This window comes from Microtus ochrogaster, unplaced genomic scaffold (assembly GCF_000317375.1).
Source record: "Microtus ochrogaster isolate Prairie Vole_2 unplaced genomic scaffold, MicOch1.0 UNK10, whole genome shotgun sequence".
In the NCBI taxonomy this organism is placed as follows: Eukaryota; Metazoa; Chordata; class Mammalia; order Rodentia; family Cricetidae; genus Microtus; species Microtus ochrogaster.
In genome coordinates, this window is record NW_004949108.1 from 7,600,227 (window position 1) to 7,621,596 (window position 21,370).

General features: G+C 40.9%; 1 protein-coding gene across 3 annotated transcripts in view; it reads right to left on the reverse strand.

The window, feature by feature from the left end:
- Positions 1-21,370, reverse strand: part of Nbas (neuroblastoma amplified sequence) — a 313,151-nt gene that overhangs the window by 170,242 nt on the left and 121,539 nt on the right. For all 3 annotated transcript variants that reach the window (XM_026788959.1, XM_013353527.1, XM_005366539.3), the window contains exons 27-30: positions 20,805-20,867; positions 18,923-19,045; positions 4,937-5,039; positions 3,266-3,495 (exon numbers count right to left, since the gene is read on the reverse strand). In XM_026788959.1, coding sequence (XP_026644760.1) covers positions 3,266-3,495; positions 4,937-5,039; positions 18,923-19,045; positions 20,805-20,867 — 519 coding nt within the window. The remainder of the gene's footprint in view (positions 1-3,265; positions 3,496-4,936; positions 5,040-18,922; positions 19,046-20,804; positions 20,868-21,370) is intronic.

The following is a 21,370-nucleotide window of genomic DNA, read 5'->3' on the forward strand; positions in this document are numbered from 1 at the left end:
AAAAAAAAAAAAAAAACTGAAAAAAAAAAAACCTGGGCTGATGAGATGGCTCTGAGATTAAGAGCCCTTGCTGATCTTGAGGACAACTGAAGCTCACTTCCCAGTATCCATGTCAGGCAGCTCACAACTGTCCGTAACTCCAGACCTAAGGGATCTGACCACAACTTCTGGTCTCCACAAGCATCCACATTCATATGCCCATACACAGTCTTTAAAATAGAGAAAAACATGAGAAATTACACCTAGAAAACTGGGCAATGAAATCAAACTAAGAAAGACAAGCCCAAATATCCTTGTGTTATAGAAAGAGTCCTGTATGTGTGCACATTGACACACAGGGGTCAGAGGCTGACGACAGCTGGTGTCTCAGCTGTTCGCTACCTCAGTAACCTTAAAACAGGTTTTCTCATTGACTCTGAAACTAACTAATAGAGCTAGAGAGCCAACCAGCCAACTCTAGAGGTCTGCCTGTGTCCAGCCGCACACTCCACCCCGCATGAGGTAAACACGTCACTGCACACTGCTTTTATATGTGTACCAGGGCTCCAAACTCAAGCCTGCAAGCTTGCGCGGCAACTACTTCATTGACTGAGAATCTCCCAAACTCAATACTTGTTATGAAAAACAAAAAAGTCCCCAAGAATCAAGAAAAGATGAACACCACCACCACCAAACGATTAAATTTAGGGCTAGAAACAGGTTTCAAAGTAAGTTCAAGTGGAGGTGCACATTATGCTTAGAGAACAGGCACTTCAGCATATAATGTGCAATGGGAAATAAATGGGAACCACTTGGCAACATAAAGGAAGCTTTGTTAGTGTTCATCTGGTGACTGCCAACTACTCTTCGCTGTTCACATAACAGCAACAGTTCTGACCACTTAGAAACCGACTTAAGATCACAACAGTGAAAAGGAGAGGACTGGGGAGATGGCTCACTGGATGAGACTGCTTGCAGCACAGGCATGAGAACTTGAACCCCAGCACACATGTGAAAAGCTATGTATCGGCACATGATACAATGTCCCCAGTACTGTGGGAGGGAGGCACCAGAGGACTTCAGCATTAACTCCACTGGAGCCTGCTGGCTGTTGTCTGAATTGCCAAAAATTTGTGGGCTCTAAGGTCAGGAAAAAGACTCTTCCTTGAGGGATCAAGATGGAGCTCAATAGAGAAGGACAGCATCCTTTGGCCGCACATGTACATAGGCACTGCACCTTCACAAGCACAGACACGCAATCACAACAGCTCTCTCAAGTCTGCTTTCAAAAAGAAGCCAATGTCAGAAGGCTGTGGGCTGGCTGGGACTGGGCTGACATACAGGCATCTGGATCCAGAAGACATCTTAACTTCAGCTGTACTGTCACTCCAACAATACAAAGAGGAGAACTACAACCAGCTAAATTCAGACACAAATGTAGTGAAATCATTTAACACAATGTTGTAAAGTGCATGGCAATGCTTCAGTTCACATATTGGCTTAATAAAACATTAAAAAGTCATAACAAGAAATGTACAATGTCTCCATTTTATAAAATTATATGTGTACTTGCAAAGTAAGTAATATCACAAAAGGAAGCAAGTTTCATGCGTCTCTAGAGTGGAGGAAAGAAAATCTCAGTGTGGTCTAAAGGGTAGAACTCAAAGAAAACAGCAGAATAGGACTTCCATGGTGTGCCCTAAAAGATGCTGACCAGAGGCAAACTGATGATCAGATGGCAGAGGAGCGCCAGGACAAACATAACTAAGCCACTGTTTATGCAGAGTGAAACATGCAGTTATTGCATTGGTTTGGACATGAGATTGTGCATGTGTCCCTCTAGGGTTTATGACTTGTCAGCTTGTCCCCCAGGAAAGCACTATCTAAACCAGCAGTTCTCAACTTGTGGGTCATAACTCCTTTGGGAGTCAAAAGACGTTATCATGTTGAAGGGTCAGATACCTTGCATGTCAGATATTTATATTACAACTTATAACAGTAGAAAAATTACAGTTATGAAGTAGCAATAAAAATAGTTTTATGGTTGGGAGTTCATGATTGTAGTAATATGAGCGGCGAGGTTGCGTCCCCATTACCCTGGCCGCACCCCGGCTGCCTCCGGCTAGCTTTACCCAAAATAATTACACAGACACTGTATTCTTTTAAACACTGCTTGGCTCTTTAGCTCTAGCCCTTTTCTCGGCTAACTCTCGCACCTGGACTAACCCATTTCCAATCACGTGTGTCGCACCCCAAGGTGCGCTTACCGGGAAGATTCTAGCCTACGTCCATCCTGGGTCGGAGCTTCATCGCGTGTGCCTCAGAGAGCAGAGCTCTCGCCTCTGCCCGCAAGAGTGGAACATCTTGTCTCTCTGAGGCGTCTGCCCCCTCGAGGAGAGCTGTCGAGTCTCTGAGCTCACTTCCTCTTCCGCCCAGTATTCTGCTCCTCCCACTTACGTTCTAACCTATCAGGTCAAGCAGCTTCTTTATTAAATCAACCAATGACCTTCCTCCATCACATGATGAACTGTATTAAAGGCTCACCGTGGTAGGAAGGGTGAGAACCACTGCTCTAAACAGAACATGACCATTAAAAGCCAGAGCCTAGACGTCTTAAAACAGGATACTTACTTCCTGCTGGCTTTCTGTCTTACCATAGAGTACCTTCCTCCACCATGACCTCCCATCTCACACTGCTTATACAGTTTGAGAGTAAAAGCTCAGGAATTTTTCTAACAATAGAATAAGGGAATAATACAAAAGGCTTTCCTGAAGCATTTAAGGTTCAGAAGTAATATAAATTTGGGGGTAAGATTTATTGAATTCTGAGTTTTATAAAGATTTACTTTATAAATATTAATTTCAATTCATAAAATCTTCCCTCAAGAACGATGAGATTCTTTAATAAGACTATTAAATTCAGAAGCCAAGTATACCTGTTTCTATGTCAACTAAAAGAAAAGGACTAATGATAGGCCAAGAAAGGAACTGAATTTAAATCTAGAAATTTCTATCCAGAGTTGACTTTGGAGCACTTGCTATGTAAAAGAGATAAATATCACCTACAAAGCTTCAGAGGAATAGAGACTTATAGATAATGAACAAAATGACTCAATCAAAAGAATGTTTATGGGGAATCAAGAAGAATTCAGGGACTTCAAAATTCACTGGTCGCGTTCTATAGTAAAGCAGTACACAACAGAAACCCGGGCAGTGTACACAGCCTGCATCCGAGACGACCTGCATTGGACATGCACACAGTGCTCCCAGAACACGGACTTCCTACCTGGCCAAGTCCATGCAGCTGTCAGTGAGGTTGGTGGAAGAGTTGAAGTACTCTCTGCTGGCAGCCAACACCAAGTCAATACTCCTCCCGTACTCGACCCTGAACTGGGCTCGTCCCTTATGGGGTGCACCAGCTGAAAGATTAACCGAAGAAGCGCTGCAGTGCATCATCTGCCCGGCGAGGTGGATATTCTCCAGGCTACTGGAGCAGAGAAGGCTTTCAGTAAATATCTGGAAAAAGAAGACTCCACAGTTATTGATAAAGAAGAGAGGCTCTGTTCAACAAAAGGAAGGTTCTGAAATCCAAAGGATTTCAAGTCAAAACTGTATCTATCCTATACCTGGGGTTTGTATGACATAGTGTATGTAGTAAGTAAGCACACACTGCCTACATTAAAGCAGCTACCTAACTGTTCTATGAATTCCACCTCAATAAAAGAAAAATTAGCTTTCAGGATAAATTTTAGAGGATGAAACAAGTAAATCATGCTATCTAAGGCATTACAATAAAGACTTAAGTATGTAAAGTTTATTCATTAGAAAACAAAACTGAAGCGGGGTATGATGGCACACAGCCGTAATCCCAGCACGTGAGAGATTCAGGGAAGATAATTGAGCCCTAGGCCATCCTAGATTACATGGATGTCCTATAAATAAAGTAAATAAGCAATCAGTAAAACGCACTGATCAACCACTACAGGCAGTGCGCTACTCAAAATGGACGTATTCTGCCAACTGTAACAGACTGTGACAAGATCTGACACCCATAATATGTCATTGCTGATAACACAGACATTCACATTCTCTGTCGCTGTGGAGCAGGATCAAACCAGCGTCTGTGCGTGATAGGCAAGTACTGGCCCACTAAGCTACACCCCCAACCTCATCTGAATTCACCCTTATGAATGAGTTAGACTGTAAATGTTAACTTACACATAAACATTAAAATGATAGCATGGAGCAATGAGACTTTTTTCTAACTTGGATATTAAAATGCATCTCAATAAAATAAGAAACACTGACAGGAGGTATCTTACAAAGAATTTATTGTACTAATGACTGAGAAGCCAAGGACAATGGCACAGAGTTTTGATTCTACTGCATGGACTGGCCTTGTGGGAGACTAGCCTGTTTGGGTGCTCACTTTCCTAGACCTGGATGGAGGGTGGAGGACCTTGGACTTCCCACAGGGCAGGAAACACTGACTGCTCTTAGGACTGGAGAGGGAGGGGGAGTGGGAGGAGTGGGAGGGAAATGGGAGGAGAGGAGGAGATGGAAATTTTTAATAAATAAATAAATAAAAACAGAAAATCTGGCTAGAAACAAGCCAAGCTAAGGCCGAGCTTATTTCACAAGAAATAATAAACCTCTGTTTTTAATTTATTCTGGAACTGGGTGGTAGGCCCCCAAAAGAGCTATAGTTTTAGTGACCACCAAAACCTGTAGGGAGAAATCATATCATATTCACGGTTTCAGAAGACTGATCTGCAAAATAGATGGCCCCACAATAAACAAGGGGCAGGCAGAAGAGGGATATGATAAGGCTTCATTCCATAGCACTAGTTGATCAATCATCAATCACATTATATACAGTGTCTCTTTCAGTCTCTCCCTTGTGGCAAACACAATTAAAATTTCTAAATAAAAAAAAAAACAGTTACAGCTGCATTACCTCATAGCAGGCATCGGCATCGAGGCATGTGTACACATGCTGCTGCATGGTCAGCATGTCCTGCAGCAGCACTCTCCACTGAGACTCGCCAACAGGAGGCTGCCTGGGGAAGGAAAGAAAAAGCACATGAAACCAGACTCCAAAGGCACAGGTGCTACTACTCCAGGCACAATGCTTTAACAAACAATAGGGCTAAACTAATTTAAATTTATAGGAAAAGGTAGACAGAGTTCCCATGTGGAGAGAAATCCCACAGCAAAATAAAGCAGAAAAACCAGAGACAAGGACGAGCTTCAAATCCATCCTCAAAATGGTGCTGATATGGCTGGATGTTGCCATGTAGAAGAATGCAAATAGGTCCTTATCTATCCCCATGCACAAGACTCAAGTCCAAATGGATCAAAGACCTCAATATAAATCCAGCCACACTGAACCTCATGGAAGGGAAAGTAAGAAGTAGCCTTGAACACATGGGTACAGGATACCACTTCCTAATACAACACCAGCAGCACAGACACTGAGAGCAACAATTAATAAATGAGACCTCCTGAAACTGAGAAGCTTCTGTAAGGCAAACGGCATAGTCAATAAGATAAAAGGGCAGCTACAGAATGGGAGAAGATCTTCACTCACCCTACATCAGAGAGAGACTGATCTCCAAAATACATAAAGAATTCAAAAAACTAGACATCAAAAGAGCAAAGAAAAAAAGTCCAATCAAAAAAATGGGGTAAAGATCTAAACAGAGAATTCTCAACAGAAGAATTGCAAATGGTCAAAAGATACTTAAGAAATTGCTCAACATCCTTAGCCATCAGGGAAATAAAAATCAAAATGACTCTAAGACACCATCTTACACCTGTCAAAATGACTAAAATTAAAAAACACGGATGACAACTTATGCTGGAGAGGATGTGGGGTAAAGGGAACATTCCTCCATTGTTGATGGGAGTGCAAACTTGTACAGCCACTTTGGAAATCAGTGTGGTAGTTTCTCAGAAAATTGGGAATCAATCTACTTAAGATCCAGCAATACCACTATTGGGAATACACCCAAAAGATGCTCAATCATACTACAAGGACATTTGTTCAACTGTGTTCACAGCAGCATTATTCATAATAGCCAGAACCTGGAAACAACCTAGATGCCCCTCAACTGAAGAATGGATAAATAAAATGTGGTACATTTATGCAAAGGCATACTACACAGCGGTAAAAAAAAAAAAAAAAAAAAATAATGGCATCTGAAAATTTCCATGCAAATGGATGGAACTAGAAAAAACATCCTGCGTGAGGTAACCCAGAACCAGAAAAAACAAACATGGTATGCACTCACTCATAAGTGGATATTAGATGTAAAGCAGAGAATAACCAGTCTATAGTCCACAAATCCAGAGAGACCTACGGATCCCCCTGGGAAGCAGAATTCAACAAGATCTAAAAAAATTGGGAGTATGAGAGAGGGGGAGATGAGAGGGTGAGAGAGGGGAGGGGAAGGAAAGAGAAGAGGACAACATGAGGGAACCTGATGGTTGAAATGGGAGAAGGACAGAGAGGGAGGGAGCCATTATGCAGTGTAAAAAACCTGGCACTAGAGAAACTGTCAGGAACCCACAAGAATGACCCCAGCTAAAACCCTAAGCAATAGAGGAGAGGGTGCCCAAACTGACCTTGCCAGTCAGATGGATGAATATCTTAATTGTCATCATAGAAACATCATAGAAATGTCATCATTAGCAAATGTAGAAATCCATAGCTAAGCACTGGACCAAGCTTACAGAGGCCAATCCAAGAGAGGAAAGAGTGATAACATGAGCAAAGGGGTGAAGCCCATAATGGGGATACCCAGAGAAACAGCTGACCTGAGCTAGTGAGAGCTCACTGACTCTGGACTTACAGCAAGGAAACCAGCATAGGACCAAACTAGGTCCACTGAATGTGGGTGACAGTGGTGTGGTTTGGGTAGGCCACTGGCAGTGGGACCAGGATATATCCCCAGTGCTTGAGCTGGCATTTTGGAACCCATTCTTTTTGGAGGGATATTTTGCTCGGCCTAGATGGGGGAAGGGCCTCCGTCCTGCCGCAAAGTGATATGTCAGACTTTGTTGACTCCACTTGGGAAGTCTTACCCTCTTTGAGGAGTGGATGGAGGGCTGAAGTGGGGAAAGCAGGAGGAGAGGAAGGGTGCGAACTGTGATAGGTGTGTAAAATGAGAAAAGATTGTTTTAAAAAATAAATTTAATTATTAAAAAGACATAGGAGGCAACCATAGACTGCTATTAGCACAGGTCTGGGGAACAGGAACCACCTACCACTAGCATTATAGCTGGAGACTTTGCTGTAAATCAGTGACTTTCAACCTTCCGAATATTGTGACCTTTTAATACAGTTCCTCTTCACATCATGGTGACGCCAACGATAAAACTATTTTTGTTGCTACTTCATAACTGTAAGTTCACTACTGTTATGAGTTGTAATGTGAATATCTGATATGTAATCACCCCCCAAAGAAGGCATGGCCTGCTCGCCTCATGAAAAGGGAGGACCTGCTGGGAGTGAAAACCTGTATTTTGGTTATAGTCAAAGCATCTTAGTAGTTCACAAGTTAAGTAAGCTATTCACCTCTGTGGGGCGAGTTCCCGGCCCAGGAAATAACCTCTCCCTGTGAGTAAAGAGTGTCTACAGACTTGCAGGACCCAGGACTCTGAAGTAATTAGCATTCCCCCTGTTAGTAAACATTTACATTTCCTTATCTCTTCCTATCAGCTAGGGAAGTCTCCAGAACTGGCATTCCAGTAAGAACAAAGACATAGCAACCTACCTACCCCCTCCCCTTTTGCTATATTATGCTCCTGAGAAAAAATAAAGTTGGCAGCTTGATCAGAAAGCAGACTTGCTGTCCGTTTCTCACATTCCTTTCCCCTTCATTTCTCCCCTCCAGGATCCGGTTCCTGATTCATGTCCCACTGGTCAGGACAATGGCCCACAGGATGAGAACCACTGCTTTAAGTGGAATACTAGGCAGCAGTTCACAAGCAATACACAGAGACCTTCAGGAGTTACCTTCTTAGGTGACAGCCCAGGCACAAGCTGCCAGAACCTCAGAGTGGTTGCAGGCATTGTCAGCTGCCTTAGGTGAAAGACCCTACAGACCCCCTCCTCAAAACCCGCGGCTAGCATGCTCCCAGGGGAACATCCTGTTTGCTTTAAAATAAAAAAATTCTCCGGATCAGCAGCCAGCCTGCTCTCGTAAGAACATCCCATGTGCTTGAGGAAGCAGAATGTCTTTGAGATAGGAAGATTGCAAGGCAGGATGTCAATAAGATAGGTAAGATAGAACATCAACAAAGCAGGTTGACTGCAAAACAGGATATCTAGAAGATAGGAACAGTCATGCCCCCTCCCCTCTCCACCTCATTCTGATAACCATGCTTTTGCTTCTGTAAACTTGCATTTTGCTGACACCCCGCCGCATTCCGGATCAACCAATAACCACGCTTTTGCTTCTGTAAAACTTGCTTTTTGCTCTTCCCTATAAAAAGCCCGCCCTCCAGTTGGCAGGCACGCAAGTCTTCCGAGAGATCTTGCTGCCCGCAGGTACCTGTGTCTACTCAATAAACCTCTTGCGATTTGCATCCATGCGGTCTCGGCCTGTTCCTTGGCGTTGGGGAGGTCTCCCCAAAAAAAGGTCCTCTCCGAGGGTCTTTCATTAGGAAGAAACATCAAGCTCCAAAAAAGACAGTCTCTTTTGCCACAATTCCTGAGACATAATTTTCTTTTTTATTTATTTATTTATTTATTTATTAAGGATTTCTGCCTCCTCCCCGCCACCGCCTCCCATTTCCCTCCCCCTCCCCTGATCAAGTCTCTCTCCCTCATCAGCTTGAAGAGCTGAGACATACTTTTCAAGATCCCCTCAAAAGAGAGGTTAGTAACATGCTCACAAAAGACCAAAGCATTCAGCTCCTATCCAGACAGTGTATGGTTATAGCTCATCCCTGCTGTTGAGGAGACTGTACTCATGCTCAGCCCTGATCCCTTAGACTTACAGAATCTTAACTGCCCTTGAATAGCAGCTGCAGACAGTCAACTCTTCCATTGGCCACATACTCATTAAGAAGACGGGCTGGGTGGGCAAACAATCTACCACAGGAGAGAAATGCCTTTACCATCCCTAGGCCATGCTTAATACTTCTGTCTGTACCCGCTATCTCCATACTAATATTCACTATCCTGAAGTTGCAAAGAACCAAGGAATAGGAGAATATCTGATTCAAACATTCCCTGCCCCGGTGTTCAGCAATAGGAAATAATAACTGTGTATCAACAATCCCTCCCCAGATAATCTGCAAATAGATGATTAATAAACAGGTCAGCATGGGGCTTCCAATCGTCCTGCAGAGCCCTCATTGCAGTCACATGCCTCCTGCTTAGGGGTGGTATGGGACAATTGACTGTATTCTGTCAATTATATTTTAAATAAACGCTGATTGGTTAGTAGCCAGGCAGGAAGTATAGGTGGGACAACCAGACAGGAAGTAGAGGCGGGACAATGAGAACAGGAGAATTCTGGGAAGAAGGAAGTTTCTTCTGTAGTCCTTTGTCCAGCCTCAGAACAAGCAAGATGTAACTGCCTCGCCAAAAAAGGGTTCAAGTCACATGGCTAACACAGACAAGAATAATGGGCTAATATAAGTTATAAGAGTTAATAAGAAACCTGAGATAATGGGCCAATCAGTTTATAGTTAATATAGACCTCTGTGTGATTTGTTTGGGACTTAATGATTACAGGAACCAGGTAGGACAGAAACCCCTCAGACAACATAGGGGAGCTAACTGCTGTTATATTTCCACCCCCAAAAGAGCCTCCTCCTCCACAGAGGCAAGTACAGTGGGGCTCACTGGCCATCTCCCAACAGTCCACCCTTGCTGAACTGCCAACTAAGACTCCAAAACCTCCAAAATGTTTTCCATCAATTTCGCCCCCTAAGGAGACAAATTCAACATAGATTTTGCTAGACATTCAGACAGAAACTAAGAATGACTCCATTTCCCTTCCGTTTTCTGCCTCTACTTGACTGGTTTATTCATTTTATACTAGTCAAATTCTACATAGTATTCCTACCTCAGCAAAATAGTTGTACTATGGGGTTCATCAAAGCCATGCAAAACGAAACGAACCTTTCTTCACTGTGATGAACACAGCACTGCCCTGCCTGGTGAGTGGTTACCACATCCCATCCCTCTCATTCTCAGCTATTCACTATCACCTCATGCTACCTCGTGCTTTTCTTTTTATACCGTCAGACAGTCCCCATGAACTCCAATTCTCCAATTCCAGGAAGGGTTTTTAACACACATCTGTATTCTCGTCCACCTTTTAGGTATCACCCAGCTTTGAGAGGGGCAAGCTTACATCTCTATTTAATTCTCCCCCTCCCTTTTTTCCCAGTTTCTTTTAGAAACAACAGGCTAAAGTGAAAAACACTAGCTGTATGCCCCACTGTAATTTCGCCTTTATAAATGCAAGTTCCTCAGGATATCCATCCAGGCCTCAGTCCCACATCTTATGTAAAATAGCAACCTTGTGATGACTATAAGAGCACAGAAGCTGACACAGCATCCCACACCATCTGAGAGGATCCATACCTGACGCGCCTGTAGACAGCCCACCCTCAGATAGTGTAGCTGTCTATCACTCACAGCAAAAAAAAAAACATCACGGCTCTTCTGATGCTCATGTAGACAGCCCACCCTCAGATAGTGTAGCTGTCTATCACTCACAGCAAGAAAACACCACTGCTCTTTCCAAACTCATCTTCAGCTTCATTGATTCCTGCCACCTACATAAGTGTTGTGGAAATTCTCTCCATACACATATACTTCCCTCCTTAAAGAGCTTCAACAACAAACCAGTTTAGCTTGGTGAACCCAGAAATTTATTAAGGTTACTTAGAGGAGCATATGATAACCCAAAGCAAACATAGCACTGAAAAGTAACAACGTGATACTTTTGGAAAAGTATCAAGCTTTGAAAAATTAAAAATTGCAAAAATGAGAAGTCAGACTCTTCCATTAACCTTCTACAGTATAAACACTCTAGTGCCTCCCCAGACCAGGAGTCTACATGAATTCAGGGCAGAATGACAGACAGATGATGGAAAGTGCAGGAAGAACTGTCCTCAAGTAATGATCCAGCAACCCTCCTCTTCCCCTCCTTCTATGGGAAAACATCAACAGTCAACAAGCAAAGAATCACAGATATTCTGAAGAAGATGGCTCTTATGCTCAGAGCAGAGCAATTACAACACACACAGCAGCAATTTATAAACCGGAGCAGGGTCACACGGCAGGAAGGCTTTGCAAACCCATGACTACAACCAGTTGAAGTCTGCTTCCAAAGTTGCAGTCTCTCCTGCAGCAGGGAAGGGGCTTTGCTGGCAGTTTCACCCATACTCATGGATTTGTGTTATGAATGTACAACCCTGCTGAATTAAACAGTCCTGACTCAAAGCCCAACTCACAGAATCACCAAGAATGGGTGAGACTGACTCTAGGCAACTGTGGACACTGAAGAAGTCTGCATGCTCCTAACACACAAATGAGCTGGATTTCTTGTATGGAGTGTGGTGTTTTCATCTGACTTCTAAGCTCCCTCCTCTGGGATTTTTAGGATTAACTTAAAGTACATTATATAAAAAGGTACCTAAGTTTTCTGATCCAGTATTTGAGAAATGGGAGTGGATGGATGGATCTTGGGTTTTAAAGACATGTTGTTTTAAGTTACGCACATAATTAAGGTTATAAAACAGTTGGAAAGGAACATGCTGTAAGTGCCTTTGCTCCTCTCAGTTCATCTTACTTGAATGTACCTAAGCTTGGAATCACTATGTTTACCACTAATTATGAAGTTCTAGACAATAAAAGAACTCAGTATTTGAAAAAGTAGATGCTGTTTGTGTTTGTCAAGTACAAAATAGATGTTTCTTTTACATGAATCTTTTTCTTTCTTGTCTCAATATATTGTCCTTTAAAATCATGATCACTATCAGATGCTATGGTATGTATCTGGCAGTCTAGCATTCAAGAGGTTGAGTCATGGGGATCATAATTTCAAGGCAGCCTGGCCTACAAAGCAAGATGCTATGTCAAAAACAACAATGACCATCATTTCTAACTGTTCTGTGCTTAAATGAAGATGATAGATCCTAAGTATATAATAATTAAGCGTTAGCACATCTGCTTTTGAGACTGGCTATCACTATGTTGCACAGGCCGCCCCCACATGCTTGGCTTTGAGCATCTTTCTGCCCCAGGCTCCCGAGTAGCTGAGATAACAATAGTCCTGGTCACCAGGCCTAAAATGTTAAAAAGCACATGCCTTACTGTCAGTGCCATTTTCTATTTACTACCTGAAATAAACACTTCTTCTTGCTCCATGTGCAACAAGGCACATGAAGACACAGTACTTATCTGGCACACACACACACAGAAAACACACTGTTGCTTCTGCAAGTTTCCTATGACAACCTATAAAGTATATTCAGTATTTTCAAAGAATTGCAGGACTCCTTTCAGATTTGACTTGAAGGCAGAGGAGTAACAAAATGTTTGAAGTCAGTGTCCAAGTAATTAGCTCAACAAAGTCAGACCTTGGTCTTGTCAGGCTGAACGCACATCTCACAGCCCAGCTGTTCCTCTGGAAGCCATCAGCACTAGGGCAGATGGTATAAATGTTCCCTCACACATGGCTAACCAGAAGTGGAGATTCTAATTAAAATAAATTATAACACATCATTTACAATGGCCTTTTTCAGAATGCATCCCGTAAATAAAAATCAAAAGTGGGATTTGAAGAAAGCAGAATTTAGCAAACCAACAAGATGTCTGAATACAAAGTATTAGTTACAAACCAGTAGTGGAGATAGATTTTCCTCCAACTCAAGTATAAACAGTACCACATTCAAGATGGTAAAACCTAGACTCAGACTAACATGATGGGCTCTGCCATTGTTTACAATGCCCAGAAGACTGTTTTAGAGGTACTGAAAGCTTGAGCACACTCACGTGTTGAGACTGATATCAAGCTGACAACTTTGAAAGTGAGACCATGTTCTCCTAAACATTCACAGTAAACAGACTGCCGCATGTAGAAATTTATGCTGGGCACATCAGAAGCACATACACAGCTCAGCAGCTGGAGCAAGGCTTTCCAGCTGTGGAGGTGCTGGTCCTAGCAAAAGCAATATCACCCTAGGGGCACTGACCCCCTGTAACGTTGTCATAAGACTACAACAGTCACTCAGTCAGCAATTGCCCGGGCCATAGTGTGTGAGTTCCTTGCCAGTATCTCTAGCATAAAAACTAGAAGAAAGCCTAAGGCACAAATACATGTTTAATAAAGACAGCACAGTGCTGCAAGAGAGGGAGACAGTGATGAGAGAAAGATGCAAGATGTGAGCCGTTCCCAGGACAGAGTCTGGCTCTGCTCGGAGGAGCTGAAAACAAGCACTATCTTATCAATATTGGAATTTCATTTCTTCTTTTATCTGGCTCAACTGTATCTCTAACCATTCATTATTTAATCCTACCGCCAGCAAGCTTGTTCCCTGTTGACTACGATTTATTATTCCCCTCCAGACAGCTTTACATTTTCAGACCTTCCCCGTGTGACAGATTCAGAAGGTAACTTCCTCATACATACCTGGGGACCACCCTCAAAGCTCTGACTATCTCAGAATCCATTTGTTACACCAGCCTCTCCATGTCAGGCTCTCCAGCTACTGCCTGACAACCACTGAAAATTCACAGGTCCTTCCCACCAGAACTATTAGAATGGGCCAAATGCGTGCCATTTGGATCCCACATAGTTGGAAAAGCCTTTGAAAGTAAGTCTTTTGCCTTGAAAATTTTTCTACAAGGCAAATTTTCTATTTTCTCCCTCATATTTAACTGGAAAGCTTGGACAGATGAAGGACATACAATATTTTTTTTTTTTTTTTGGTTTTTCGAGACAGGGTTTCTCTGTGGTTTTGGAGCCTGTCCTGGAACTAGCTCTTGTAGACCAGGCTGGTCTCGAACTCACAGAGATCCGCCTGCCTCTGCCTCCCAAGTGCTGGGATTAAAGGCGTGCGCCACCACCGCCCGGCTGAGATACAATATTTCTTGCTTTTACACAGGCTGACAAAAAATTGTCTAAACCTATAACGAAATATTCATAAACAATGTGAATGAAAAATTCATTTATTCATGATTAAGAAATGTGAATATTAACAAAATAATCAAAAAATAATATGAATAAAAATTTACAAATAAATGCATAATTAAGAAAAGTATAACTAAATATGAGGAAGATGCAATTGTTAACTAATAAATTCAGTTTGCTAGCTCTCTTATAACTTTTGAATCTCCAAAAAGGAACAGCAAAATTCATACCTCCATCAGAATAAATGTACTTTAAATGATAACAACATAGAAAGAGCAAAAAAAAAATCACAAAACACAAATACTTTACTTTAAAAACTGCTATCATGCTGGGTGGTGGTGATGCGTGCTGGTAGATCTCCGTGAGCTCAAGGCCAGCATGGTCTACAAAGCAAATTCCAGGACAGCCAATGCTATATAGAGAGAAACATTGACTAGGAAAAAAATTGTTATCATTACTATCTTTTATTTACCTATTCATTTGAAAATATGAGTATCTATAATTTGTTAGAAACTTTGTTATAAAACAAGAATAAAAATTAAATTATATAGTCAATAATATATAAGTGAATTTAGCAAGATTGTAAGACTAATGATCAATATATGAAAGAACAATTGATCAGTTCTGATGGTGAATACCTGTGACCTTAGTACTCAGAAGGTGAAACACAAGAATTAAAAGGTTGAAACCAGTATGAGCTACACAGGAATACCCCAACTCACAAGTGAACACACACATGTACACACACACGTGTACACACACATAAACACACACAAACACAGATTGCATATCTATATATTAAGAATAAACTATGTCAAATGAATTTAATACAAATTACCACGTAACATACCTAGGAATCAATTTCACATAGTAATTACAAGACTTGCATACTCAAACTATGAAACACTGAACAGAACAGAAAAGCATCCGTTCTGTGCCCATGGACTGAGAGCTTAAAAAGGGTTTAGCACAGCCACACTCCCCAACTGGGTCCAGACCTGACACCATTATCACCACCCCAAATGAAGGTGGGCATGCTAGCACACACCTGTAAACTCAGGGATCAGGAGGCTAACATAGGAGAATAGAGTAGGGTTGAGCCCAGCCTGAGCTAAATGTTGAGTTCTGGGTTAGGTAGCAAGATTCTTTCCTGAATTAGAAAGAAAATCACAAATAATGTATTGGAAAAGTTGATTCTAAACTTTTTTTTTGTATTTTGTAGAAATACAAAAACCCTATAACATATAAACAAAACAAATGTAAAAAAAGTAAAGTCAAAAGACGAATATTACCTAATTTCAAAATTTATAATACATCTAAGATAACTAACACAGTGTGCTACTTGAAAATAAATAAATAGGTAGAAGAGACACAATAACATTGTCAAAACCCAGCCTGACCTGTATGGAAAACTGATTTTCAATAAGGTTACAAAGACAATTCAGTAGAGAAAGGCTAGAGTTTTCAACAAATAGTGTGAGACTAGCCAGACAGTAGAAAAATTTTGACCCATAGCTGGAAAAATAATCAAAAACTGTGAAAACAAATCATAAATTTAATTTGTGTGAATTTGAAAGTTTGGCTAAAAAAAAGATAAAAATAAACTTCCTGTAAAACTAATATAACCACAATCACAGAACACAGATTGGCTTCTGAAGTTATGTAAAGAAAAAAGGAGCCCACTCCAAGACTATAGCTGTTCAAGATATCTAGGAGCTCAGAAAAACGTGAGTTCAGTGCTCAGTCACAACCAGAACATTTCCACTACTCCTTCTGAGGCTCGGAGAATATTCTAGGTGAGAGAAGAGAAAGAATGTAAACTCGGAAGGACAGAGACAGCTGCGAAATGCCATCTTTGAAGCATGACATGGCCACTGCAGTCAGTCCCAGCACTATGGGCGCTTGCACAAGACTGAGCAAGACACATGGGCCCAGGAGGGGCTCTGGGCTCCTGAGCCCCTGGTGAAGTACTGGGTTGTGGAGAAGAGTCAACTGTCACCTTCAGGTGTGTACCTAGAGCCAATCCTGGGTTTAGAGATGAATGAGGGAGATGAAGCCAGCCAGGGGTGAGGGGACAGATAACAGACTGTGGAATGCTAAGGTGAGAGTATGCAGAATGCAGATGTGTATAACTTCATCAAATAATAATTCTCACCAATGAAAACAGTTTTTTTTAAAGCCTGTTCATCAGAAACAGTAGATAAGAAAATGGAAAGGGCAAGGTGCACATGGGAGACTCCATCAATGCCTTAAAGGTAAAGTGGGCCCCGAACGGTGAAAAAATCCTCAGATGCAGTAAGGAGAGAGCAGCTTGGTGTTGAAGGATGGACAGAAAAGATACACAGACAGAAAAGACCAGAACTATGCTTCCAGCTGTCACCCAAAGAGGTGCAAGCATACACCCATTAGGAGAGAATCGTACATTAATGCACCTGAGTTGATGAGGGTACAAGCAACAAACCCAACCCCTAAAGTCTGGCTTCAAACTAAATGGAATGAATACTGAAAAGACTATTAGGCAGGGTTTTTGTTTTGTTTTGTTTTGTTCCCAACATATAATCCTGCAGTCTATCTTTATGTATTCAAAAAAAAATTAAATATGGTCCTTTAAAAACAAAAGTATCTATAAAATCTATGTTTATAAACATCAAAACTCAAAACAACTCCAGTGTCCACTAACAGATGAGCAAACACAGGATGTGAAAAAAAAACCTAACACATGGATTTCTATTCTGCAAACAAAACTTTAATCTTTTAAGTCATGGTACAAGGCAGATAAATCAAAGCAATTATGCTAAATCAATGTAAATCAAATAACAAAATAATGTCTGGCTCAGTTACATAAGAGTCTAAGAAACTGAAAATAACACTTAAAGGGATATACAATAGACGGGCAGCAGCCCATGAGTGGCCTAGCAAGTAGGAGGAAAGGGACTATGGAGAAGAAAGAGGAAACTTGTAAGGGTCACTGTCTCTTTTGGCCATTATAACAGTAATGTATTACTGTTATATGTAATTATATGATGGAGTGACAGTGTAGACCATGAGAATGTGCATATATCAAAACTTATCTTTTAGCAGCTGTTGCTCATTTATCAGCATTCAAACAATTCAAAGAGAGCATAATAATATAAAGTATCAAGATTTTCCACCTTTATGTGGCTTTACTTTAACCTCTATTTCTTTTATTTTTACTTTTAACTTTTGGCTTTTTGAGACAGGGTTTCTGTGTCTCTTTGTCCAGGAACTCACTCTGTGGACCAGGCTGTCCTTGAACTCACAGAGATCTTACCAACTCTGCCTCCCCAGCTCTGGTATTAAAGGTGTTTGCAGCAACACCTTGAACTCACAGAAATCTGTCTGTCTCTGCCTCCCAGGCATTGGAATTTAAGATGTGTGCAGAACACCTTGAAGTCACAGAGGTCAATCTACCTCTGCCTTCCAAGTGCTGGGATTAAAGGTGTGTACCACCACACCCAACTACTCTCTTTCTTTCTTCTTTACTTAAGAACTTTAACCTTTAGCCTGCATATATTTTTAACACATGGTAAGCCATTTAGAGGTTTTGTCTTTGAATCTCTGTTTACTGGATATCTCTCTTTTTCTGACTACATGAGACTTTAATTTGCTAAGCAGTATGGAGAGGATTAAAGCCGTGGCTTTGACGGCTAGATCCAGCACATTTCTTAGCTTTCTGAGATTTCAGCCTCATGACTCAGGTATCAGCTGTAGCCACATTTATCGCCACAACTGTATGGCATTTCAAGGTCCTTGCCAGCAAGCAAGCTGCAACACTGTGTCCAAAAAAAAAAAAAAAACACTGAAATGCTCTCTCTGTTGTCAGACCTCCTGGTTCAAAGAGTAGGAGTTTGCAGTGGCAGGACAGCCCAGAAAGATATTTTTTTATGAATGCTGCTGAATTAATCCAAGATAGGTATTTTGAAAATACCTCGACTTCAAAATTAAAGTCAAAAGGTATGTTACTTTGGAGAAGAGATTTTGCTTTGGTTTCCACAGGAAATGAGAGGCTGTGGATTCATTCTGAGGTAAGAAAAATTAGGTTTCATCAAGGAAGACTACCTGAGAAATCTCCGGCAGGAACAGATGGCCCAGTTGTCAGAGTTGTATATCCAGAAAGGATTCAAGATGCTGCCTGAGATGATCAAGCCTCACAAGATATTCCAGTCAAGACTTGATCATAACTCTAAATTTTCTTTAGGTCCCCATAAGATTATCAGTGCCTCCAACCAGACAGAAGTAGCCTGGAATACTCTGCCCACATTCCCCAAAAATGGACTATGGATATTTTCCTTTGTTTAAAAAAAAAAGAGGGGGAGAAGGGGAAGTGGTGTGGGATAATTATCTGTATTCTGTCAATTATATTTTAAATAAACACTGATTGGTCAGGCAGGAAGTATAGGCAGGTCAACCAGACAGGAAGTAGAGGCGGGACGATGAGAACAGGAGAATTCAGGGAAGAAAGCGCATTCCTCCCAGTCTAGCACAGACCACCGAAGAAGCAAGATGTGACGTGCTTGGCTGAAAAAGGTACTGCGCCTTGTGGCTAACATAGATAAGGATAATGGGTTAATAAAGTTACAAGAGCTAATAAGAAGCCTGAGCTAATGGGCCAATCAGTTTATCTAATGCAGAAAAAAACTTATCAAATTATATAACTTATAGCTACAGTATGTCATTGACCAACTATATAACTCATCGAAGTTTTCAATAAAGAAAACATCAATATCTACAAGCATCTTTCAAGTGTGTTTGTCACTTACTTCCGTCCAATGTGCCTAGTCAGACGAACCATCAAGCTGCGTGCCTCTTCTGAGCTGGACTGAGTGTTCTTAACAAATGAAACTGGCTTCTCCAGTCCATGTTTTTTCAAAAGTTCTGACACACTATAAGTGAAAGAAGAAATGTTGAACATTGTCCAAGCAAAGAGACAAAGCTTTTAAGCATTTAAATTACACTTAGACATTTAGTAGAAAAATAAAAGGTATCACATATACATATGATCCAGTAATACATATTGCGTTAATTCTTACCAAAAATAAAACACATAATTACATATCAAGCTGCATATTTCTCATCGGCTTTATTAGACTATACTTGGAATAAATGATCTATTCTTTAAAACATGAAATATCTAACTGAAAACCTTTCTGGCAAGCTGCCTCCACTCTAAAAGCACACACAGTAATCAGGCAAATGTATGGCTTTAGTACTAGGCTTCAATGCTTGTCAGTACACAGCACGATGGTATATGAAGCACTCTGTTCCATTAAATGCAACTTAAAATATTTTTATACTACCATCTCTAGTTTGAGTGAATAAAATGAGTAGATGGTCTCCAAATAATGATCCTTTTCTATACATACACTCTTACTAAAATGGTATCATCGGCAATTATACATTAAAAGGATAGTTGGTTATTATTTTGTTCCTTACTTCCTTCTGCCTTCCCTTTCTCCCTTCCTTCCTTCCTTTCAATACAAGGTCTCACATACTCCAGGCTGACCATCAACTCACATATCCGAGGATGATCTTGAACTTCTGATCCTCCTACCTCCATCTCCTAGTGCCAGGATAACCAGCACAGACCACCACATACACGTTTTATGGAGCTGGTGATCAAATCCAGAGCTTTGTGCCTGCTGAGCAAGCACTCTATCAGCTGAGCTACATTCCCAGATCCTAGTTTATTCAATTTGTATTTATAGTATATTTAAGAATTGTTTATATATGTATATATACATATATACGTATGTATGTATTTTTTATGTATGCATGAAACACATATATACATACATGCATACATAAAAATGAATGCTAGTAATAACACCAAACTCCCTACAGGGGTAATTAAGACTATTCTGTCTCAAAGAAAGAGCACAAGCTCAACATTTCATTATAAAAGTAAGAATATCCCACCAAAAGTGCATCAAAGTTCCAACACAGTTTGGTATTATCCCAACATCACTCAAACATGCTATTGTGCTCCAAGTCTTATGAGTGTAATAGACACTATTTACTGACTGATAAAATTGTTGCTATATAAATTAACATTTCTGTGTATCTAGACAGTATGAGGGATTTTAATTTATTAATGTAATAGAACTTTCATCATCTCATGAATTAATTATTATATATAAGAAAGACTTAAGTTCAAAGGTCATCTAGCTAGTAAGAAAAAAATGCTTGGACTTGGATACACATTTATCTGGCATGGCATCTCATACCTATTATTCCAACACAGGAAGGCTGAGGCAGGAGGATAACTGAGTTTGAAGCTAGCCTGAGCTACATGGCAAGATGCTTTTTAAAAAACAAACAAAAACAGCACACAACTGTAAGAACAGCACAGGAACAGTAGAGGCCGGAGGATCATCCATGGACCCCAGCAAAACTGCCTAGGGTGGAGAAAGACTAGACTGAGGAGCACAAGCAGCTGTGTATGCACACACTCAGGCTCCTCAGGTACCCTGCTTCTACCCCAACACTCTGCTACTGTACGACAGTACTCACATCATTGAGAAAACATTCAAGAGAGTCACAGGACTAAGCATTCAAACTGGACATGAATAGCAGGCCATAGCTGCATTGCCGGATACACACCATAATAAGCAGAGAACAAAAAGATTTGTCTTTTTTATTCACCTGAGAATTTTTTCCAGTTGGTCTACCATGTCATGAAGAGCTGTGGTCACTTTTGTCAATTGGCTAAAAAACATAAAATTTAGGTTTAGAAATAGGTTTTTAATAAAATATAAAACAACTATATGAGGTAGAAAAGCAAATTTCTCTTACATAGAACAATATTACACTGTCCAAGTAAAATTTGAGGCTTATTTCCTATGTACCATCCAAAGACCCCCAGGGTCCTACACTATATCCTTGAAGTGCCAATAGCATAATATGACTATCAGGCCTATCTCTGGTCACACCCAGAAGCATACAGTGAAATTATTTGTACCTATTTCACCAAATCAAATCAATGGACCAAAATGAAAATTAGTGTAATCAAACATCACTCTCTGTTAGAGATTAATAAGATGTGAGCAACTAATTTCTAAGGCACTTTTGAGTTGATTCTGCTTCAAGGTAAAAAAGAATTATGAAGAGTTGTTTACTAGGGGTGTAGGTGTGAGTGTGGGTGTGCATGTGCGAGCGTGTGTGTGTGTGTGTGTGTGTGTGTGTATAATAGTAAAGAACAGAGGTCAATA